Source organism: Cydia splendana, chromosome 26 (assembly GCF_910591565.1).
Source record: "Cydia splendana chromosome 26, ilCydSple1.2, whole genome shotgun sequence".
Classification (NCBI taxonomy): Eukaryota; Metazoa; Arthropoda; class Insecta; order Lepidoptera; family Tortricidae; genus Cydia; species Cydia splendana.
In genome coordinates, this window is record NC_085985.1 from 2,694,713 (window position 1) to 2,719,917 (window position 25,205).

The 25,205-nt window shown below is 41.5% G+C and overlaps 2 protein-coding genes across 2 annotated transcripts in view; one reads left to right on the plus strand and one right to left on the minus strand.

Moving 5' to 3' along the window:
• Positions 1–25,205, plus strand: part of LOC134803418 (1-phosphatidylinositol 4,5-bisphosphate phosphodiesterase epsilon-1-like) — a 310,234-nt gene that overhangs the window by 278,710 nt on the left and 6,319 nt on the right. Inside the window, exons 32-40 of the mRNA XM_063776238.1 lie at positions 2,773–2,939; positions 3,675–3,866; positions 5,055–5,274; positions 6,926–7,050; positions 8,446–8,656; positions 9,774–9,988; positions 11,925–12,054; positions 12,871–12,947; positions 14,990–15,086. Of these exons, the coding sequence (XP_063632308.1) occupies positions 2,773–2,939; positions 3,675–3,866; positions 5,055–5,274; positions 6,926–7,050; positions 8,446–8,656; positions 9,774–9,988; positions 11,925–12,054; positions 12,871–12,947; positions 14,990–15,086 (1,434 nt within the window). The remainder of the gene's footprint in view (positions 1–2,772; positions 2,940–3,674; positions 3,867–5,054; positions 5,275–6,925; positions 7,051–8,445; positions 8,657–9,773; positions 9,989–11,924; positions 12,055–12,870; positions 12,948–14,989; positions 15,087–25,205) is intronic.
• Positions 17,717–19,938, minus strand: LOC134803376 (uncharacterized). The gene is made up of 2 exons (XM_063776189.1): positions 19,924–19,938; positions 17,717–18,538 (listed from the first exon to the last, which is right to left on the minus strand). The coding sequence occupies exons 1-2, from the start codon at positions 19,936–19,938 to the stop codon at positions 17,735–17,737; spliced, it is 819 nt and encodes a 272-aa protein (XP_063632259.1). The 3' UTR covers positions 17,717–17,734.

Genomic DNA, 25,205 nt, shown 5'->3' on the forward strand with positions numbered 1-25,205 from the left:
GCAGCAGCAGCCCCCTGTCACCTCGCAGTTCCGTCAAACAGACCAGCAAAGACAGCGCCCCCTGCAGCAGCTTTGAGTCCTCAGAGAGCAGCGACAGCACGGTAACGATATATCCATCATAAGCAGCAGCAGCCCCCTGTCACCTCGCAGTTCCGTCAAACAGACCAGCAAAGACAGCGCCCCCTGCAGCAGCTTTGAGTCCTCAGAGAGCAGCGACAGCACGGTAACGATATATCCATCATAAGCAGCAGCAGCCCCCTGTCACCTCGCAGTTCCGTCAAACAGACCAGCAAAGACAGCGCCCCCTGCAGCAGCTTTGAGTCCTCAGAGAGCAGCGACAGCACGGTAACGATATATCCATCATAAGCAGCAGCAGCCCCCTGTCACCTCGCAGTTCCGTCAAACAGACCAGCAAAGACAGCGCCCCCTGCAGCAGCTTTGAGTCCTCAGAGAGCAGCGACAGCATGGTAACGATATATCCATCATAAGCAGCAGCAGCCCCCTGTCACCTCGCAGTTCCGTCAAACAGACCAGCAAAGACAGCGCCCCCTGCAGCAGCTTTGAGTCCTCAGAGAGCAGCGACAGCACGGTAACGATATATCCATCATAAGCAGCAGCAGCCCCCTGTCACCTCGCAGTTCCGTCAAACAGACCAGCAAAGACAGCGCCCCCTGCAGCAGCTTTGAGTCCTCAGAGAGCAGCGACAGCACGGTAACGATATATCCATCATAAGCAGCAGCAGCCCCCTGTCACCTCGCAGTTCCGTCAAACAGACCAGCAAAGACAGCGCCCCCTGCAGCAGCTTTGAGTCCTCAGAGAGCAGCGACAGCACGGTAACGATATATCCATCATAAGCAGCAGCAGCCCCCTGTCACCTCGCAGTTCCGTCAAACAGACCAGCAAAGACAGCGCCCCCTGCAGCAGCTTTGAGTCCTCAGAGAGCAGCGACAGCACGGTAACGATATATCCATCATAAGCAGCAGCAGCCCCCTGTCACCTCGCAGTTCCGTCAAACAGACCAGCAAAGACAGCGCCCCCTGCAGCAGCTTTGAGTCCTCAGAGAGCAGCGACAGCACGGTAACGATATATCCATCATAAGCAGCAGCAGCCCCCTGTCACCTCGCAGTTCCGTCAAACAGACCAGCAAAGACAGCGCCCCCTGCAGCAGCTTTGAGTCCTCAGAGAGCAGCGACAGCACGGTAACGATATATCCATCATAAGCAGCAGCAGCCCCCTGTCACCTCGCAGTTCCGTCAAACAGACCAGCAAAGACAGCGCCCCCTGCAGCAGCTTTGAGTCCTCAGAGAGCAGCGACAGCACGGTAACGATATATCATCATAAGCAGCAGCAGCCCCCTGTCACCTCGCAGTTCCGTCAAACAGACCAGCAAAGACAGCGCCCCCTGCAGCAGCTTTGAGTCCTCAGAGAGCAGCGACAGCACGGTAACGATATATCCATCATAAGCAGCAGCAGCCCCCTGTCACCTCGCAGTTCCGTCAAACAGACCAGCAAAGACAGCGCCCCCTGCAGCAGCTTTGAGTCCTCAGAGAGCAGCGACAGCACGGTAACGATATATCCATCATAAGCAGCAGCAGCCCCCTGTCACCTCGCAGTTCCGTCAAACAGACCAGCAAAGACAGCGCCCCCTGCAGCAGCTTTGAGTCCTCAGAGAGCAGCGACAGCACGGTAACGATATATCCATCATAAGCAGCAGCAGCCCCCTGTCACCTCGCAGTTCCGTCAAACAGACCAGCAAAGACAGCGCCCCCTGCAGCAGCTTTGAGTCCTCAGAGAGCAGCGACAGCACGGTAACGATATATCCATCATAAGCAGCAGCAGCCCCCTGTCACCTCGCAGTTCCGTCAAACAGACCAGCAAAGACAGCGCCCCCTGCAGCAGCTTTGAGTCCTCAGAGAGCAGCGACAGCACGGTAACGATATATCCATCATAAGCAGCAGCAGCCCCCTGTCACCTCGCAGTTCCGTCAAACAGACCAGCAAAGACAGCGCCCCCTGCAGCAGCTTTGAGTCCTCAGAGAGCAGCGACAGCACGGTAACGATATATCCATCATAAGCAGCAGCAGCCCCCTGTCACCTCGCAGTTCCGTCAAACAGACCAGCAAAGACAGCGCCCCCTGCAGCAGCTTTGAGTCCTCAGAGAGCAGCGACAGCACGGTAACGATATATCCATCATAAGCAGCAGCAGCCCCCTGTCACCTCGCAGTTCTGTCAAGCAGACCAGCAAAGACAGCGCCCCCTGCCATAAATATTTAAGTGGGGTTCCCATAAAACAAAAATAATAGATAGTATAGAGGGGTCCTGTCATTGTAAATTTTGTAGTCACAGTAAATTTACTGCCATCTATCGACACACAACTAAAACTCAAAATGAAAACTAATAAAGTTATCAAAAAATTTATATATACCCATGGATAAATGATTTTATTATTTTTATATCATTTTGATCCATGTTCATTCACTGATATCTATGTGTTAAAATTGTTAAATATGAAACGGTGTCGTCACGCCATCTAGCCGAGGATAGGCTAAAGGTATGTGTGCCATCTATTCAGGAATGACTTTTACTTGAATTCCGAGGCACGTTTTTTCCTTAGACTTTATTCGTCTTATACGAAGTTACATATGTCTTTGCCATAAAACAAACGTGATTTTTTGCCGTTTTTGCGTAATGGTACGGAACCCTTCGTGCACGAGTCCGACTCCCACATGCTGGTTTTTTTAAATTTATTGCTAAAGTTTATTAATATTTACAGCAGTTGGCGGTGACCAGGGCACGGTGCCTCAACGCACCAGCCTTACATCACCCCTGCTATCGTTGTAGCTCAGTCAACGAAGCTATCGGCAAGAAGATCTGTCGGAAACACCCGCTCGCTTTAGTAGCACATACGGAGACGCAGCTCGTCCGGACTTATCCCGCCGGGTAAGTCATCGTCATCATCATCATCATATCAGCCCAAAAGACGTTGACTGCTGGACATAAGCCAGGGATCTCCAGAATGACCGGTCTTGCGCCGCCCTCATCCATCGGCTCCCTGCGATCCTTTCCTCCCTCCCTCTCCGGGTGAGATGTAGTATTTGTTTTTGGTCTACGGTTGCTATTGAAGATCGTAGACATTCATATTTTCACTTTAAGATCCGTGTTGGGTATAATGGGCATATCCCAGGGTTTTTGGGTGCGGGAATTTTTTCACACTAATTAAACAACTAAGTAAACAAATACCTATTGTAAAAACAGAAACTCATCAGCTTTGAGTTATCCCTGCTTTTTGCCACGGCTCAGCCTGGAGTCCGCTTGACAGCTATTCCCAAGCATTGGCGTAGGCACTAGTTTTTACGAAAGCGACTGCCCAGAGGGTAAACTAGACCCTTATCGGGATTAGTCCGGTTTCCTAACGAATATTTTAACATTTAAAAAAATATTTGGAGCTTACTACTACCTATTTATAAGTCATAATTTCGTAACTATTTTATAATACATAAAGTTATAAATTCACAAAATCATTCCAGCACCAAAAAACCCAGGGTATGGCGTTGGGCTTTTGACTCTAAGACTGGCTGTTGGTGCACAGGTGCTCGTAGGACTTTGCATCCAAATAATTTCCATGTGTCATATCGGCCATATAACCCACGATTAATTATCTTCTTTTTTCCACAGCCTAAGAATAGACTCATCCAACTTCGACCCCGTCACCTTCTGGTGCTGCGGCGTCCAGCTAGTGGCCCTAAACTACCAAACAGAAGACGCGGCGATGGCCGTCAACGCCGCCATGTTTGAGAGCAATGGCTCCGTGGGTTACGTCAGGAAACCGGCTGTCATGTGGGATCCAGGACACATCGCTTATAGGAGGTAAGACCCCCATCGTTTGCTGGGCAAAATTCATCTTCAAAAATTTCCAAATAATTATTTATACGAGGTAATATCAGCCGAATACATTGGAGAAAGGCTTGGGTATATAGGTATTACCATCATAGCAGAAGGCAGCCACTGTTGAATGTCATCTTCCAGAAGCTGTGTAGGACACATAGCTTATAGGGACACATATCATTTCAAATTTCTTAAGATTCGTGTAGAAAAACTGTAATTAAAGGAGGGAAAGGAGTATTTTCTACGCGTCGATCTAATCACCAAAAATAAAGGCCTAACAAGTGTTTCTTCCTAAAGGTAAGGTCATCAAAAGATACCCACTGCTAGCCCTTTGAACGCCAGACGGCGCACGAATATGCCGTGCCCCGGACGCCAGGCGATCGCGATTATTTAAGCGAAATTGAACTTTACGGAGTCTCGCGTAAATCCCTATTGAATTGGCGAAGCTGACGGCTGTAGCCGTCGTTGGCGCCCTTGGCAAGACTTTCCGATGACGTCCACAGCCGTCTGTGGCGGTCAATGGGCTAGAGAATGTCATTCGGTAATTTTTGCAAGGATCTCAAAAGACTCGGGTCTTCAGCCTAACGGAGAGGCAGCTGAGCTGTGAACTCCACGAGGGTTCATTACAGATCGCCCCTAGCCACTTTACGAGATATCGCCTGGGATGCTATGGTCGTGGAAATCAGTTCCTGATTCGCGGGCTAATAGGTGTAAAAGAGGTGTCTATTCAAAATAATAATCAAGCTTGTTGATAATTTGTGTCACATATGACCTCGCATCTAACTTGTACATTTTAGGTAACGCCGTAACGCCAAAAGTAACAACAAAATTTATAAAAATATTTTCTTGAGCGGATCTGACGTCCAACTTTCAACCCGGAAGTCACGGGTTAAAATCCTGGCTCGTATCAATGAGTTTTCGAAACTTATGTACGGAGTATCAGTCTCATTTGATATTTACCACTAGCTTTACGGTGAAGGAAAATATCGCGAGGAAACCTGCATACATCCGCGAAGAAATTCAAAGGTGTATGTGAAGTCCCCAACAGGCATTGGGCCAGCGTGGGGACTATAGCCCAAACCCTCTCGCGCATGAGGGGAGACCTGTGCCCAGCAGTGGGACGTATGTAGGCTGAATTATTATAATATTACTTTCTTAATATTGTTACAGATTTAACCCAATGGAGAAGGAGTTCGACGGTATCCACGCAGCCCACCTCACCCTATCCGTGATCTCGGGGCAATATGTCGCCGAGAACGTGTACTCTTTCTACAACGCCTTCGTCGAGGTGGAAGTCCTGGGTGTTCCGGCGGACTGTCGGAAGTTGAGGACTAGGGCGGCGAGAAGAAACGCTTTGAATCCTGTGTGGCATGATACTTTTAATTTTAAGGTTAGTGTATTCAATATCACTCCTAGTCACATATTAAGTAATAGTACCTACTACCGTACAGAAAAGAAACTTTCTACGAAGTTAGACAGCGATTTAGGGTCGAATCATACTGTCCCTTTCTTATTGGACGGTACCATACCTTTCGGCTATTTAGGGTTCCCTTCGCTTCCAAATTCCCTTTGGGAGCGTACTGCGTAGGTTCGGATCCTACCGACTGCGCCATGTAATATTAAGATTACTACACCTTATAAAACAAAGTCCCCCGCCGCGTCTGTCTGTTTGTGTGTATGTATGTTCGCGATAAACTCAAAAACTACTGAACGGATTTTCATGCGGTTAACGTATCAATATAGTGATTCTTGAGGAAGGTTTAAGTGTATAATTTGTTAAGGTTTTGTGTAACCTGAGCGAAGCCGGGGCGGGTCGCTAGTTCAAAATAAACAACAACCATTTCTAGTTTGGTCTAAGAATGATTTATTAATCTATTCAATCAAAGACACAAACATATAATTCAAAGACAAACTAAATATACTCTACAGTTACGGTTTGAAGAAAAGAACAAACAACAAAATTTTCTACTCGTCGACTGTAATGGTTGAATTAAGATTTGGTATACCAAAATATTAATTGCGTACTTTTCATGTATGGACTCCCAACTCAACTATAATATTCATTTCGATACGCTGTAGGTCAACTATAAGAGTTTGACCAATCACGCGCCGCCGCGCTCCCATAGAAAAGACATAAATGCGCTACTGTTTTTGTTCACTAAGACACTTACCAATTTTCATTAATTATTTAGGTTTTATAGTAAAAAAGTATTATTTTAAATCACTCGTAGAAAAAGTATTGTATACAATAGTGACATAATCAAGCTTTTCAATCTCGTACCTCACTTAGGCAACTCAGCAAGCTTCAGTGCCTAAACACGGCACTCGACTGAAAAGCTCTCTATTATACGAGTATTACGATTGTATAAATAACTATCGACCCGATTTGAACATTAAGATACGTCAATAGGGTATTTGACTGTATTTAAAATAAATTATTTTACACCATGCATGAAATAAACCACCAGAAGATTAATATAGAAATATAGACAGCAGTTATTTTTAGACACAATTTCTATTTTAACACCCGGATAAAACTATAAAGAGTAGGTAATTTGATTGTGACGTCACATGCTAGTGTTTCATATAAATTCCATAGTTTTACTTTTGACTCTTCGAAAAAAGAAACTGATTTGACTAGTAGCAGGCGTGGCTCACTCCGCGATTTCGTCGCTTTGCTACAGGTACATCCGTTCCACACCAATTTTGGTGGCTAGCCATAAGCCGCGCGTGGCGCTGTCGCCACCTAGTGGCCATATCTGTCCTGATCGTAACAGACGCGTTTTGTTAGAGAGTGAGTCTTATGTACCTAGTACTATTATTTATTCTGAGCTAGTAGTCAAATTCCCTATTAATAGATCTAGAAACGATATGGATTAGATATGTCAGTGTCAAATGTTACGTTTCTTCAAACGAAATCGTCACTATTGACTGACGCATCTAATCCATATCGTTTCTAGATCTATTAATTGACGTATCTTAAAATTCGAATCGGGCAGTATTTTATTGCAATGACATTTTTGACTAATTCTGTTCCATAGATCAACTTTCCCGAGGTAGCATTGATACGGTTCGAAGTATACGACGCAGACACAAACTACATGCTCTCCCAGAGAGTAATACCTCTGTCTTGTCTCCGCCCGGGCTACCGTCATGTGCGGCTACGGTAAGTACTTTTAATAGGATAATAATAGTAAGATTTAATTAATTAAATAAATAAGAAAAATATGTTTGTTGTATCCAAAATAACACATATTACAGCGGCAGTGAAGTTAAGCCTTAGGGACATTGAATAGAGACTGGCCTTACGAGCATTAAGAATGGTGCCAGTTCAGCGGTGTCACGCAGCAATTCGAGCCAATTGTGCAGTCTAACGCAACTAGTTGCGACCAATCGCGCGCGTGATGCGAACTCATCAACCAATCGCGTTGTGGCGTTAGACTGCCGATTGGCTCGAATTACTGCGTGACACCGCTGAACTGGCACCATTCTTAGTGTCCGTAAGGCCCGTCTTTACGAAGTAATATATAAGTCAATGCTTAGGGGGTTTATTCGCTATCATTGACCGGAGCGTAGCGAAGGTCTACGTTTCGACTGGAGCATTTTGCTTTTGTATGTCCGGATGTTCTCCTCTACAGGTCGCAATTCTTAACCGAATCTCGTGAAATTTTGTGACTGGATCTATGTCTAAATAAAATTTTTTTGTCCGTCCGGTTTTTTGAATTTTTTTAAAATGGCGGAGTCGTGATAGCTCGCGCCTAAACAAATAGTGGTATCGGTACCATACGAGTGTTTTCTTTTTGAGATATGTTTATAGATTAAATGGCCAAAAATTCAGAAAATTTATTTCGCTGGTTTCGGAGGTACTGAGATATTTAATTTTAACTAATTTTAATTTGAGAAGGAGTAGCTAAATTTCGTCAACCCATCTAAGAACTATTTGGCTCAGTTTGTAAACGTTCGCTTTTTCTGTTTGCACAGAGGGTCTGGGTTCGATCCCCAGTAATTGTATGCTGGGATATTATAACTTTTTGTATTTTTTTACACATAAATTTCGTATTGTTTTTTTTTTATTTACTATATTTAAAGCTCTTAGCACCATGTTATTTCAAGCTCTGCTCGCGAGGTCTACAGCTCACAGAGCCACTAGTATTTTTTAGAATATATATGCTTTGTGTTAATAAATAAAATAAAAACATTTCGATTGGAGAATCTTCTACCCATGGGCCCAATTCAACTGTCAACCAAAGCTAGGCATCTTTTAGTATCTATTGTTCAAAAACAGGGTATAATATCCGTTATTTTCGTTCCGAAAATACCGTTAACCGGGGTGAGTAGGGATGGCTGCAGTGAATAGGGACAGGCGATTTCTTAAAAAATACTAACACAAAATGTATCTTTCGATGGAATAGTCGATTTTGTATGATACATTTTGTGTGGGTCGTTATTAATAAATTGTCAGATAAATCACATTTTAAGTTTTGTCCCTATTCACCCCAGCCATCCCTATTGGCCCGGTTGACGGTACTTCCTGAAAATGATCTAATCATTTACAATGCAGATCGCCAACAAACCAGTCTCTCAACATGGCGTCCCTCCTCATTTTCTCCCGCTGCGGAGAAGAGGAGGCGGGCGAGAGCTCCCGCACCGACCTTGAGGAGCCGCGGTCTCCTCAGCAGAGGAGGAAGATCCACTTCCTCGTAGTGCACGCCGTGAGGAGGCGAGAACCGTACTCTATATTGAAGGTCACACAGGATACAACTACCAATGAGGTTAGTCTTTCAAATTAGGTTCGATTAGTTACGGCGCGATTCGGGAAATGAATTAGAGATTAACTAGATACGATATAGTAAAGATATGTAACGTCCCACGGATAAAGATACCTTATAGTGGCTGGCGCCGCGATTCGGGAAATGAATTAGAGATTCACTAGATATGAAATAGTAAAGATATGTGACGTTCCACGGCTAAAAGTACCTTATGGCGGCTGGCGCTTACGTCGCATACCGCCGCAATAATATTGGAGCGGCGTTAATAATAGCGTAAGCGCCAGCCACCTGGGAGCGTCACATATCTTTACGATATCGTATCTAGTGAATATCTAATTCATTTCCCGAATCGAGCCGTTAGTCACTGTTTGTTAAATGACCGTAATTTATTCTATGATTTATTACCTTAATTTATTCTATTATTTATTTATTTTTTAAGTGGCGTACACGAAGAGAGGCCTATGCTCAGCAGTAGACGACTGGAGGCTAAAATGATGATTTTCATTTCCGCATATCTCTCTCACACATGCCCTCTCCCGTACCCCCCTTCCTTTCCCACCCCTTTCCTTTTTCTCCTCCTCCGTCTCTGTTAATCTCCACTTTTGTCCCTATCACTGTTTCTATCTTTGAGTTCAAACACAGACTATGGGGAGACACAGACTATGATGTAAAGAGGGGCGAATTCACACATTGACACATTGACCCCATCGTGGTTTACATTTTTACAAAACTTTTTTATAAGCTTTTTAGTAACTTGCAATGTATCTATGTAGCTATCAAATATTATGATACTATCGAGCTGATCTGATGATGGAGACAGGAGGTGGCCATAGGAACTCTGTGATAAAACAACGAAACCTAATTGTGTTTGGGGTTTTTAGAATTGTCACGATGAGTTACTTGCCTGTGGAAAAAAGTACAGTCAGCGATAAAATTTGTACCATAAGGGCCACTTGCACCATCCCACTAACCCGGAATTAAACGGTTAAACCGTTGACCCTGTGTCAAATTGTACTGGTAACCATGGTAACTCCAGGTTTAACCGGTTGACCCCGGGTTAATGAGTGGTGCAAGTGGCCCTAAATGTAATATTTGCCAAAAAAATATTTTAACTTTCCAGGCTATAGCCCAGTGCCTCACCAAAGCAGGTGTCTGCCGAACATCACGAGGCAACTACGTCCTCGTAGAAGAAGTACCATCAAGAACACCCACACAGAGAGTGTTGGCACCACACGAGAGGGTCATGAGGGCTGCAGCCAGCAGGCCAGGCGCAAGGCTGCTGTTGAAGAAAGTTGGCGATGACCCTAGCTCCAGAGCATGGCTTACAAGTATCAGGTACTATTTCTATAATTATTCTTACCGACATAAATTGAGGCTTTCCATCACCGAAGGGTCCTTATGCTTCAAGTGAAGAACACCCACACAGAGAGTGTTGGCACCACATGAGAGAGTCATGAGGGCTGCCGCCAGCAGGCCAGGCGCAAGGCTGCTGTTGAAGAAAGTTGGCGATGACCCTAGCTCCAGAGCATGGCTTACAAGTATCAGGTACTATTTCTATAATTATTCTTACCGACATAAATTGAGGCTTTCCATCACCGAAGGGTCCTTATGCTTCAAGTGAAGAACACCCACACAGAGAGTGTTGGCACCACACGAGAGAGTCATGAGGGCTGCCGCCAGCAGGCCAGGCGCAAGGCTGCTGTTGAAGAAAGTTGGCGATGACCCTAGCTCCAGAGCATGGCTTACAAGTATCAGGTACTATTTCTATAATTATTCTTACCGACATAAATTGAGGCTTTCCATCACCGAAGGGTCCTTATGCTTCAAGTGAAGAACACCCACACAGAGAGTGTTTGGCACCACACGAGAGAGTCATGAGGGCTGCCGCCAGCAGGCCAGGTGCAAGGCTGCTGTTGAAGAAAGTTGGTGACGACCCTAGCTCTAGAGCGTGGCTTACAAGCATCAGGTACTATTTCTATCATTTTTCTTACTGACATAAATTGTGGCTTTCCATCACTGAAGGGTCATGCTTCAAGTGCAAAACACCCACACAGAGAGTGTTAGCACCACACGAGAGATTCATGAAGGCTGCCGCCAGCAGGCCAGGTGCAAGGCTGCTGTTGAAGAAAGTTGGCGATGACCCTAGCTCTAGAGCGTGGCTTACAAGCATCAGGTACTATTTCTATCATTTTTCTTCCGACATAAATTGTGGCTTTCCATCACTGAAGGGTCATGCTTCAAGTGCAAAACACCCACACAGAGAGTGTTAGTACCACACGAGAGAGTCATGAGGGCTGCAGCGAGCAGGCCAGGTGCAAGGCTGCTGTTGAAGAAAGTTGGCGATGATCCTAGCTCAAGAGCATGGCTTACTAGTATCAGGTATTACTTCTATCATTATTCTTCCCACCGACACAAATGGGGTTGACAACTGTCAAAGGTTTGCATAGATGGCGCCATCATAGCTTTCTTTATTTCATTGTAGTCATGTTCATAATACAGTAAGGTGTTACAAGTATAAAGCGGTAGGTACAGGACACCCTGTAAGGGCACACAATATTATTGTCGTTAAACTAAAAACAATCCCCCCTTCCCCTTGCCCCTTTCTCTAGTTTTGTACTATGATATTTGGCTTAAAGGGCTGGCATCCAGGCCATGAAAATTTGAAAAATTAAAAGGCCATAAATTTCCAAAAAGACAAGGGTTTGACATTATTATAGGTATTGACAGGGCAAGCTATGCTGGCGCCATCCATCTGTAAAATACTTCGATCGGCCAACCCCATTGTATAATAGCAAAGAGAATTTGAAATAGAGAGTTACTGTCGTGGTAAATTAGGTATGTAGCTACAGTACTGCCATCTTTCGACAGACGATTAAAACTGTTAGAACGCCGACTTTGATCATTATTATTTCACTGATATGTGTTAACTTATTAAATATTAATATTAAAGCCATCTACTCGACTATAGGCCAAAGGTATGGTGCAATCTTTTCGAGCGATGGCGCCATAACCTTTGACCTATAGTCGAGTAGATGGCGTTAAGTTCAATATTTAACGTATTAACACATATCAGTGAAATAATAAGGATCAAAGTCAAATGGCGTTCTAACAGTTTTAATCTTCTGTCGAAAGATGGCAGTAAATTTACAGCTGCTACATAGGTAATTTACTTTGACAATCCGCCTCTATACACTCTATTCTCGTTGATAATAGTTACATAATGACACACTTTGCACGCTTGCCATAAAATACTATTCCTTATCTTTGACAGATCCAACTCCAACGAGCGTCCAGCGGCTCGCTCCTCGTCACCTGGTGAAGAAGAGCCTCGGAAACCTCCGGACAGCTTTCTGGTGTGCGTCCACAACGTGTCACACGAGATACCTTATGCTATCCTAAAGGTAAATAGCTATCCCACCCAAGGGCGTCGCCAGCTGATGAGCTAGGGGGGGGGGACTGCAAATTTCATTCTCTCGATCTGGAGCAGAGGGGGAAGATGCCCCTCCCCTTCACCCCTCTCTGCTCCCCCGCTGGCGACGCTCTCATGAGCGTATCAAAAAAATGTCGACAATACAAGACCACATGGCCCGCACTGTTATCAGAAGTTATTAGACCTCATAGCCAAGTTTCTGACCTTACTTTCGCCCTTACACTATCACTTAAGTCCTTTAGGCCAGTTTTCACTATTTTGAACACTTTCCAAAAAGAAAAATTGTATCTAAGGGGACGTCCATTAATTACGTGATGTTTTTTTTTTAAGTGATATTTGCCACCCCCCCTCCCAGTATTGTTGCCAAAGCTGAAACGGAGACCTTCGCTAACGCACGTTCAAACATTAAGTTAATGCAAGCATGAATATTTTCCATCGTATTTTCACGGAAACGTACGAACGTGTCTTGCTATTTCAGTCAGTCTCGGTACAAAAAGTACTGAAGTTGACTGAAGTAGCATGACAAGTACGAACGTGTCCGAGAAAATACGATGGAATAGAATTATGCACTACATCTGTATCATAGTCTAATAAAACATGGTCTTCTCTTCCCAGAGTAACACAGGCCTACGTCACAATAACATTGCCACTTTATATAGCGCTATCGCATATTATTATATAGCGCCGTCGCATGATGACGTAGGCTTGTGTCAGTCACGTGGTCGGAAGAGAGTACCAGGCGGAGTATATTATTATACCATGATCTGTATACTTTTTATTTTGTCAGGTGCCTTTAAACGCGACCGCTGCCTATGTCGTCTACCAGGCGTTGACGAAAGCGCGGTGTCAGGACGACCCAAAGAGGTGAGTTTAGTTTTATTATTTTTTAGTAAGGGGCTATTCATAAATTACGTCATTTCAAATTAGGGGGGGGGGGTCTGGACATCGGATGACGGTAGCATGAAGTAGGAGGAAATGGGGTCATTTGAAGCATGATTTTTGGATGATTATAGGGGGGGGGGGGGTCAAAAATCGATGGACAGCCCCTAAGGACTCAAAAAGAAAAAAAAACGGCCAAGTGCGAGTCGGACCCACGCACAAAGGGTTCCGTAACATTACGCAGAAAAAATACTGTACAGTCGACGTCAAAGATATGTTTACATTTTTCGCCTTATCACAAAGGAGTAAGGTGCAAAAGTGTAAATATATTTTTGACGTCGACTATAAAATAAAATAAAAATAAAAACAAAAAATAAAAAAGCCCATTTATTCCATAACCAAAATTAAATTTACATAACAAAAAGGTAATTAAAATCTTTTTTTAAATATATTTTGTACACTTAAACTATTTTTTTTTTGTAACTATAATTATATAATTTGGTTAGGACCCCTCACGGGTAAAGGCCTCCTCCAGCTCTTGCCATCTTTTTCTGTCTTGTGCAGTATTGGGCCAGTCCTTATCTATGTCACGGAGTTCATCTGACCACCAGTACGGTTACCATCAGTTTGTCACTGACATAAACGCCGTCGAGAACGTAATTTACTTTCTATACATCTCGCTCGCACTCGCATATTAGTGCAAACGGGACGTATAGAAAGTAAATTACGTTCTCGACGGCGTTTATGTCAGTGACAAACTGATGGTAACCGTACTGGCGTTTGGTTTGCCGTGTCTTCTTTTGCCGTCTGGCCCTTTCCACAGCGTGGCCACTTTAGTCCATCTTTTGGCGTGCATTCTAGCAGACGTCGACTATACAACATACATAATACATACCGTGAAATACATATTTATTATAGTATTCTGTTTTTAGTATTTATTGTTATAGCGGAAACAGAAATACATCATCTGTGAAAATTTCAACTTCTATATAGGTAAAATTCGATATCACGGTTCTTGAGATACAGCCTGATGACAGACAAACAGACGGACGGACAGCGGAGTCTTAGTAATAGGGTCCCGTTTTACCCGTTGGGTACGGAACCCTAAAAAACAATAAGATGAGATAATAGTACATTTCAATGCAAGTGGGGAAAGTATGTTATTAATTACGAGTCAAGTAAATAATAACACTTTCACACGTACATTGAACGACGTTTTTTAATACATTTGCGAAAAAATCACAATAACACAAATATTGGTAACATGAGCATTGCACTTACAGGTAAGTACGAATTTTCCCTTGAACTTGAATGATATTGTATATTCAGCACTATAAACTACGTTCAGCGTTGATTTACATTGCCAAAATTAATCACATTAACTCATTTCATACAAAAACACTCTTTACAGTTGCAATTTAAGATAATTATTTTGATACAACTCAATTTCAAGTAAAAATGGCGGGCGCCGGTTTTACTTTTTAATTTTTTCTGTTAACGTCAGCCAACGTGGCAATGATAGTTCCATTCAGCCATATAATATTTTTTTTTAGTGAAATATCGTATTTTATAACGTTCTATTTATATAATAACAAATAAATATTTACTTTATATCGTGTAACAATACTTTTTGTACGTAATAAATGTCTAATGGCAAAATAAAAATATATAAAGTTTTTGAACATCCAAACTCTTTGGTGTGGACGTATCGATTAAGGTCAGAATTAAATTTAAAATAGCTAGAAAAGTAAAAAGCACTAGTTCGCAAAAAACAACTTTGCGAACGCTAAACAGCTACGTAAAGTAGCACTTTTTGAGCAACTGTATTAAAAAGGCATTTTACAGACCGTCTACGGTCTTTCCGCGCGTGACCAGCTGGTGCAACTCAGCTGAAAAGTCGGAATTTAAGGTGAAAGAAAACAATGAAATTATATCGCGGTAGACCCGTTTGTGTAATTAAATATGTGTACAAAACGCGAGAGTTTAAAGTGTTAACTTATTTATTATTTATACTTATTTCCGCACAGATTCGTGCTGGTAGAGGAGTTGGAGTGGGGCGGACGAGCAGGCGCCGGGCCGCAGCAGCGAGCGCTGGCTGACGACGAAGTGGTTTACACTGCACAGGTAAATTAGGATATACTCGTATCTGAACCAGGGATGTTGCGAACATCCGCATCCGCAAACGCGGAACATCCGCATTATTTTCAACATCCGCATCCGCATAAAATCGATGCGGATGTCGACCTAGTCGGTACAGGAACGTCTTAGCGGCGGCGTAAGTGCTAGGTAATTTCGTCATTACCTATAACGAAATCGTCTAGATCCAGAAAAGTCGGCCAAGTTACTGTTTATTAAATATAACGCACCTATATTCCTGCTCAAATTCTTATCGTTTCGTTTCTTTTTAATAAAGAAAATACAAAAAATGTAATATTTGACGTTTTCTAAGTACCTAATCTTGACATCCGCATCCGCATCCGCGGATGTGAGCCTTTAAATATCCGCATCCGCATCCGCGGATGTCAAAAAATCTGCATCCGCAACATCCCTGATCTGAACCCGCTGGTGGCCCAGAGATAAGAACGTGCGACTTTCAATCCGGAGGTCGCGGGTTCAAACTAGTGTTGGTTAGGACTCGAGTCATTTGAGTCGTCTGCTTCAAGACTCGACTCAGTTTTTCAGACTCTTAAAATTAAGTCTGAACTCGAGTTCTTTTCAACTTGTTAGAGACCCGAGTCTTTTGTAAAGACTTGAGTCTTTTTCAGAGAACTCTAGATTTTTTACAAACAATTTCGAAATTCGTTATCTTTATGTATGATTTGTGGATTAGGTACACAAATCATACAATAACGCCTTATTTCTTTACTGTTATTTAGGAATAACCTATAAAATTGTTGACGAAGTCTTTATTCGGAGGCTCGAGTCCTTTTGAGTTGCTCTTAAAAAAGATTTAACAAAGAACTCGACTCGAGACTTAAAAAACTCGGAAGGAAGTTTTTTAAGTGCCGAGTCTCGTAAAAACGAGCTGAGTTCTTCAAATTCAGACTCAAAGGACTCGAGTTCCTAGCAACACTAATTCAAACCCCGGCTCGTACCAATGAGTTTTCGGAACTTATGTACGAAATATCATTTGATATTTACCACTCGCTTTTCGGTGAAGGAAAACATCGTTTAGGGACATAGGGTTGGTTGCAGCAATTACGTTAATCAGGAGGGAGTGGGTCAAGCTAAATCTCACTAAAACTCGCGTGGGGGAGAGACCACGTAATTTTTTTCACGTAACTTCACTTAAATCTCACATAAACCCCTCACGTAATTAATGAACGCCCCCTTGTTGTATGGTAAGTTTCATAGTTCACTGGACCAAACATTTGCACTTCACTGCAGACTGGATTTTGGATCAAAATTTTTTAGTATTAAGTACTTCTTTAATAAAATAAACACTTGTTTCTCACCATTCCATATTTTATTAAAAAAAGACAGTCTGACAGACCTTAAAATTTATATTTACACATTGCTCTACCACTGCCACAGGAACACAAAGAACACAAAGAACACAATGTATCTTTAGGTATTTAAATAATAGTAAACAAAATCTACCCTCAAATGGCTCCTTAAGCCAGTTGAGGGTAGATGAAAACTTTACATGATCAAATAATGTAGGTTAAAGTCAGGTCGTTCAGTGACTGATCCAGGCGGTTTTGTATTTGGTTGGTTAACCAATAAATGTTATAACTACCCGAAAATTTACGAATTGTTTGTTTACTTTTATTTAAATACCTAAATATACTGAGTATAAATATTGTAGGCATAAGATTGACAGCTAAACTAGACGCCGTTGAACAGTGTAGTGCGTTTTGTGGTTACTGAGGGGCTACCGCGAAAACCGAAATTCGCAAATTGCGGGGATCTTTCTCTTTTACTCCAATGAAGGCGTAATTAGAGTGACAGAGAAAAATGCCCGCAATTTGATTTTCGCGATTATAGCCCTGAATTGTCAAACACAAAGTAAAATTTTGTGGAGCAACTCATTGTTGCTCAATGTTGCTCCACAGTTGCTCCACAAACGCTAACTTCTGTGTGGATGCACCTTTAGCGCATGAAAACCAGATTACCACATAAAGTATGAGGGCGTCCAGCGCCTTCTACTTCAGCTAACAAAAATGGCGGCTATAATATTTTACAGTACTGTGTCTTAAGTATACTTTTGACTATGGCTCTTAAAACTAAATTACTGGCAATGAGGGATGGCAATAGGTGAACTAAATTAAGGATGACTCACGCTAGACCGGGCCGGGGCTGGGCCGGAGCTTCCGGCGCTTCGTTTACCATGGAAAGCACCACGTGATCGCCGGTCAGCTGTCATAGAAAGTGACATGTCGGACACCTCGGCCCGAGCACGGCCCGGTCCAGCGTGAGTCATCCATAAAGGATACCTCTATATGCTAATATTCGGTTCTCGAATCGAATCGACTAGTCATACTATTGCTTGATTGGCTAATCGAAATTTTAAATCTTCTAAAGTTAATCAAAAATCAATTTATGTCTTAGAAAAAATCCATTAATCGAATTGATAATGAACAGGTAGGCACTTTGCCTTAACCCTTTACCAGGCTAAGGGATATAGATTTCCCACATACGGCACTTCAAACATGCGTTCTATTTTCGATGAGTAAGACTGACATTCGATTGTCATTTTTGAAATGTCAGCCTGGTAAAGGGTTAAACTTAGTATGGGCCTGAACCTGGGCTGGGGGCTCCAAAAGCCAAACTTAGTGTGAGCCTGAGTGGACAGGGGCTCCATAAGCAGAGCTGACCGACCCTCCAGAAATGTGACCACCGCCAATGCTACCGCCAGAGATGCCACCTCCGATACCTTCGATAGATCCACCTCCTATACCTCCGATAGATCCACCCCCTATACCTCCGATAGATCCACCTCCGATACCGCCGATACCACCTCCGATAGATCCAATAGATCCACCTCCGATACCACCGATAGATCCACCCCCGATACCGCCTTCCTTCTGAGCCTTATACTTAATGAAGTAAACCTCAGGCTTTGATGGCTGAATCGGGGCGGGAGCTGGTATAGTAATATGCTGTTGCTCAGGTTTCTTAACCAGCACATATACAAGTGTCTTCTCTTCGTTCTGAGGCTGAGCTGGGATAATAGGTGTGATCGGTGCAGGAGGAGATGGGGCCTTGATGAAGATGATTTTATAGTGTTTTTGGGGCACGCCTCCTCCTAAGACCAGAGGGCGGTGTTCTTCATGGTCTGGGGGTGGGACGTGGACGTAAATATGTTTTTGGACAAGAGCGCCTCCGCCGAAGCCGGAACCGCCGCCAAAACCTCCTGAGAATCCGCTTCCGCTTCCGCCTCCGAAGCCGCCGCCGAAACCACTGCCTCCTGAGAATCCGCCAATGCTTCCACTGCCAAAGCTGCCGCCAGTGAATCCGCCAGAGGAGTGTCCACCGAAGAGACTGCCAGAGGACAGCCCTCCACCGCCAGGGGCGTTATAGGAGTAGCCAGCCTCGGGTCTGGCTGAGCTAATGGCCGCTACGGCAGCTAATACCTATGGAAAAGATCACTTTTATTGGATGTCTTACTAAGCGCCACTTGCACCACCATGGTTAGTACCCGGAGTTAATCGGTTAAAACTGGAGTTACCATGGTTACCCGTACAATTTGACACTTGGTTAACGGTTTAACCGGTTAACGCCGGGTTAATGGGGTGGTGCGAGTAGCGCTAAATGTACCTACGAATGAGTGGCCGTTTTAGCGAGGCGTGCGGTATTTTATAAACAATTGCTAACCTATGCGAGAGGCTTGCCATACGCGGAGTAAAAGTCTGGCAATACAAAAGGAAACTTCGAGATTTAATTGGGCAAAACAAAATGTAAGAAATTAACCTGCCAGTTTTTGTAGCGACTAGAAATAAGGCGGTGGTTTTATTAAATCCTTTGCGTTTTAGCAAACAAATAAATCACTGTAGGTAATTACATATAAATCATTACTTCGGTTTGTCGGTACGAGACAAAACAAAATGTTTAATAAATGTTTGAAAAATTCTCAACACGTAGCATTAGAAACAATTGCAAAGTCACATTGAAAAAAAAAATTGAGAAATAACGATTCTCTGATTACATAAAATATGTTTAGGACAAGCATTTGATTGACTTCAAATTATTTTAAACAATTATCAATTAATATAAAAGCTTCGGCGCTTTACCGTGACGAAACTTAAAAACGCGTAACGATTTATTTAACAATTGGGAACAGTGCCATAAAGTTTGTGTTCTAAAAGTGATATTAATACGTTCCAGATACTAAAATCAATCAATTTTGAATCAATCATGTCAATCTATCACCTATTTCACCACGCTTAAAGTTTGTTTTTATAGATAAGATTAGATTATATTTATATCTTAAAGAAAAATACACAGTATTTAACGCTTGACTCCCTCGCCGTAAATATGTCATTTTGCTCCCTTGTGACACAATCTACTATTTAGTATCCGATATATAAAATACAGCTTAGTAGGTAACATTCGCCGGCCGGTCAGTAAGAATCACGCATAAAAGAATACTATGAAAACGTATTAAGAATTTATAATACATACAAAATGTAATGTGATGTAAATGTAATGTAGGGGATGTATTATAAATTTACTCAATACATTATGCGCGATATACCTAATCCGTTTTCATAGTTTTATTTCATGAGTAACTAGAGTTAGACCAAGAAAAGTCTGCAGAGATTTTGATAGCCCACGCAGTGCAAGTGTTATTGTAAACGTCTATCTTATATGTAATTATGACGTATAAATAACACTTGCACTGCGTGGGCTATCAAAATCGCTGCAGACTTTTCTTGGTCTAACTCTATTGCGATAACCGAAGACAATATTATAATCGCACACAAACTCATAGTTCACAAATCACTTTCACAACACCTACCAAAAACGCTTTCATGTTGACTAGAGGACAGGACACGAATGTTTGATGTTCAGAATATGATATGGACGCTTTTATACTGAGCTTACCTCTCTCCTTCCGGCCTTCGGTCATAATTAGTGAGGATTATGAGATGACAACTGTCAAATTAGTCTTTAGTGAAAACAATGATTTTATATTATATTCATATTACATTATATTTGTGCCTAGTATTTTTAAGCGTCAAGTTTTTATGTTCTTTACATACCCCGCACTATTCAACTATGCTTAGTCCAACAGGCCTAAAGATTGACTAGTAGAGAATGCCGTGTGGCATTAATCCCGCCTTTGGCCGCTGTATTTTTTACTGTGCAATAAAGTTTAAATAAAATAAAATAAATAATTACAACAACGGTATTTTTGAGTCATTAGGCTCACGTAATATATTCAAGAGTTCATATCTTGCCAACATATTCAAGGTTAAGGGCTTAAAAACTAAAATTTATGATTTACCCTTATGCTGCTGTTCGAAAAGAGGAATCTTGAGCGTTGCGAGGGTTTCAAGGCAGGAGGGCTAAACAAACTTTGCTCCCGAGTGAAACACATTTTATTTTTCACCACACCAACACGAGGAAAATACTGCAAAACGTTACAAATCAAATGCAAATGAACGTTATTATAAAATTATCACTCAGAATCATCACTTAAAAGTCAAATCTTTCATCCAGCATGAGGAATCAACTCAAAATTTGCATCAGATTAGGTACTTTGTCACTCTTGTGGGTAAAATGCAACTTTCTCATCAGTTTTTGAAAAATCAAGAGGCACAAAAAGAAATAATTTTTTACGATTACGTAATACCTATTAAGGTATTACGGAAATTAATATATTTTACTAATACCTAGATTTATAGTGTGAAAGTCTTTATTATATTCGTCTGCGTCTATTTTAGATGTAATTAATTCGATATGATGCAAATTGTGCATAAATTTGGTGCGTCACTAATGCAACCATAGTATTTTGCTGCATAATAGAATAGGTTTAAAGTCTAGTCTAGATTGTTACGAAAATTAATATGTAGGTAACATGTGAAATTTGCAATCCTGCATCTTCTTGAGGTTTTTTTCGAGATATTCATCAACATTCAACATCAGCATTCGCGCATCGGACCGCGGATATCATGTTTTTGGATTGTAGTTTGTTCTAAGTTTAACAAAAAAAAAGTGTATATTATGTACTTTATTTTTCCCCAAAAATAATATTGCGCGATTAAAGAAGTAATTTCCATATTTTTTGTATTTAATGAGATTTAGTAGAAATAAAAATACTTAGTTACAGTTTAATTTCCATATTTTTAGGTTTTGTACATAAATTGTTACAAATTTGTAAAGTGCGTTTTAAACCTATGTTCGTGATTTTTTTCTATCGAGCGATTTGTATTATAATCGTATGGGTGACCCAATCTTTTTGTTGACTTTTTTCAACTTTTTATTATTTGTTGTACAGTTTTTCATTTAATAATGTGTATTCTGGTAATTCTGCAAAGTTAAAAATGTCCGGTAATTCTAAAAATGGACTCTAATATGATGGAATTGTGGCCGATTTTCGGAATAAGCTTACATTTTGAAGTAGCCGTAATCACCCGAATACACCTCACCTATTTATTTTCTTTGTTCTTAACAGATTTACTAGTGAGATAAGTCAATAAGAACAGCAATAGAGTATTAAAATTTATTTTATTTTTATTTTTTATTTTTATTACATACATGGAAAACCAACAGCTATAAACATTTCCAAAAGCTAAAATAGGTTCTCACTTATAAATTTAAGAGCAAGTTCGGCCTGGCCACAATATTAGGGGTCAAGCTAGACAACGTCCGTAATTATTTAGGGTCGCCGTCAGTACCGCCTCTACCATAAGGGCACACGGGGCACGTGCCCAGGGCCCCATCCTCAGGGGGCCCCGAAGGACAGACAGTAAAAGTATACATATTTGATTATCCATAATAAATAGAAAACCATAGTAGAAAAATGTTAGTTAGTAAAGAAAGGGCCCCAAATTCTTATGTGCCCAAGGGCCCCAGCATATCGAAAACGATGACAAGGACTATATATATGTATAAGTGTACATATATACAGGGTGACTTCAAATTGGTAATACAAAACACTTGATTGGGACTCGGTTAATGCCCAATATTAAAATTAGCTGTATTTAATTATCGCTAATTTTCTAATAAAACAAATAATTAAAGTCCGGAAGTGTGGTTACCCCACATTAAATACCTAACTGTCATAGCTGTCACTCGCTGTTATCAATGTAAGTTAATAATTATCGATATCACTGAGTGACACTCGTGTAAAGGCCAGTGCAGACGGGCGGGGGAATTATGGTGACAACCGCTCTAAATCAAAAATATTCCCCTAAACGGCCATACTATCGTCACAAATCTTACAATTGAATAAAAGGGGAATCGGCGAGCCAAATGGAGTTTGCAACCACACCACCTGATTTGATCAGACAATTTAACCAGATTGGCGCAAAACTGTTCCCATCTGGACTGGCCTTAAGCTGTTTAGTTTTAACTAGTTTTAAGTACCCTGATAGAGACGACGTCAAAGATATGTTACGTTTTTCGCCTTATTACAAAGAAGTAAGGTGCAAATTAAAGTGTATACATATCTTTGAAGACGACTGTACAATCCGTGGTAAATAATAAGCGAATTAATTTAAATTAAATCATTTATTAATGTACGTAATCTACCGAATGTAACACAATCTTAAAATACGAGTACCTACGTTTCAATACTTTCAATAAGTAGATAAGTGTGCACCTACTTTAACTAAACGTATTTTAAGAAAATGTGTTGAAAATGACCACCGCTTTTCCGGACACATAAGTTTCATATGATTACTCTTGAGATTCTTGAGTCTGCCAAGAATAAATTCATTGGTTTTCACAGAATTGAATGCCTCAATTATCTTTTGGCGAAGTTCATCGAGGGTATTTGATTCCCGTGCGTACACTCTCCTTTTAATTTCGCCCTACAAAAGAAGTCGAGTCGGCCCTGCGAAGATCGGGACTTGGAGGCGGCAATGCGACTGGGCCGTTGCGTCCAATCCATCTGCCAGGGAACTCTTGGTCCAAATGATATCGCACACTTAGAGCTAACTGTGCTGGTGCACCATCTTGCTGGAAATGGAGATTCTCCAAATTTTGCTCCGGCACCTTTTGTAGCAAAATCGGTAACACGTTTCTCAGGAATTGTTTTATTAAAAAATTTATTGTAAAATCAAAATCTTGCGGAAAATCTAATTTTCGATTGACAAGTGACAATTACTAATCAAAACACGTTTACTTCATAAATACTGTGACAGGTGATTGATAACCAAAGAGGAAAGTGTTCTTTTGAAATTATTTCACCTTCTTTGTTAATCATTATGTTACTTCGAGCAACACGGAAGGGAGGCGGCATTCGCACTTTTTCCCCTCTGCCGAGGTACAAGATTAGCGCGTCAATCTAATCTAGCGCGGGTAATAAAACTAGTTGCACTTGGATTTTTCACTAGACCGAGTCTAGACGCGCGCGTGAACACTGCTGCACAAAAATGCCTGTTTGCTCGGTTTTTTGTTATAAAAAGCGGTCGGGGACATCAAATTTACAAAAAGAAAGTGTTACATTTCACATGTAATATTTTTTTTTTACATATCATACGTTTAATTACATTCAAACACAATTATTATATTTTAGTCTCATGTAATTAAAACCTAAATATTACTTTGCTAATCCGCGAAAAGATAACGTGCTAGTCAATCAGTGCTAACCCGTTATACTTACTTGCGTATTTTTACATGCAATTAACGCACGCACGTTACACGTTACACTAGCACGTTATCTTTTCGCGGATTAGCAAAGTAATATTTTGGTTTTAATTAGTATGGATTTCCGCAAAGTAACGCCTGATTCTATTCACTATTCTCATGTAATTGTTGGATTTATCGATTTTGCTCGCTCAGTACAAATTGCAGATCGGTCGAGCGACAAATCCGACTTCTCATCTCTCAGAATACAATAACATACTTCAACGAAAATGTGTTAGTGTGCGTGTTGTGACACTTGTCACTCGTCCGTACACAAAAAGAGATCTAGGTTTGCAAGATTTGTCTTTGACGTGTGTCATTTTCTATGTATTTGTGTCGTCATTACAGATTGGATTTTGTATGTAAGTGTGTGAGAAGTGCGACTGTGTGCACCTTTCCCCCCCGAAAAATGGCAGAATGATTTGTACGGTGAGATATCGCTTGGGCCCCTCCCTTCCGATGTGTCGGAAGCCGGTGTTGCTCGAAGTTATGTTAGGATAACCACGTGAAGCCTAAAAAAAAGGAAAAATAAAGAAATTATATAAAAAATACTTTTGATTATTTTAAAAGCATGAGACTTAATTGAGGGGCTTAATTAAGGGAAGATGTATCTAAACATTGATTTTGTATTACCAATTTGAAGTCACCCTGTATTACTGAGACCATATCTCTGACCTGGAGTGCATTAAATCATTGTCATATGACCCGTGTCCAGTCACCTATGTTACGAGATATTAAAACTGCCACACCTGCACTCTCTTCGGACCCTGCCATAAAGCCACATCTCAAAATTGGAGATTCAACCTTAATTAAAAGTAATAAAGTAAAATTTCCAATAATCATAAATTCTGAGATGTGGCCGTATAGCAGACAGGGGACATCTTGAACTTTGAGTGTTATATAACAAAACGTACGGTATTGCATTTGGATTTCGACCGCCGTCCGCGTCGCTTGCCTGTCTGGGCTATCGAAGTTCGTCAATTGCGGGCATTTTTCTCCGTCACTCTAATTACGTCTTAATGAGAGTAAAAGAGAAAGTTCTCCGCAGTTTGCCAATTTCGGTCTTCACCGTAAGTAGGCCCCGTATCGAATTAAAATTGTGAAGTGCGTTGCCTGTCAGAACCCCTATTTAGTGTAAATTTCATTCGATTTCGTGACGAGCGTTTGCGTTATGTCTATTTTGTATGGGATTTTGTACAGCGCGACAAGCGGGACGTTTTGGAAACTCAAAATCCCATACAAAATGACACTTAACGCAACGCGTACGTCACGTCACGCCATCGAATGAAATTTATTCTGTATCGAATTAAAATCGCGAAGTGAGTTGTATATTGAGTTGTTTAACAAATAATTTTTCACCTCAGCAGCTCGAACAAGAGCACTTTGCTTCTTAAAAACAGTGAGCAAAATGCGATTTTGCTCACTGTGTCATTTTGTCTCACTCAG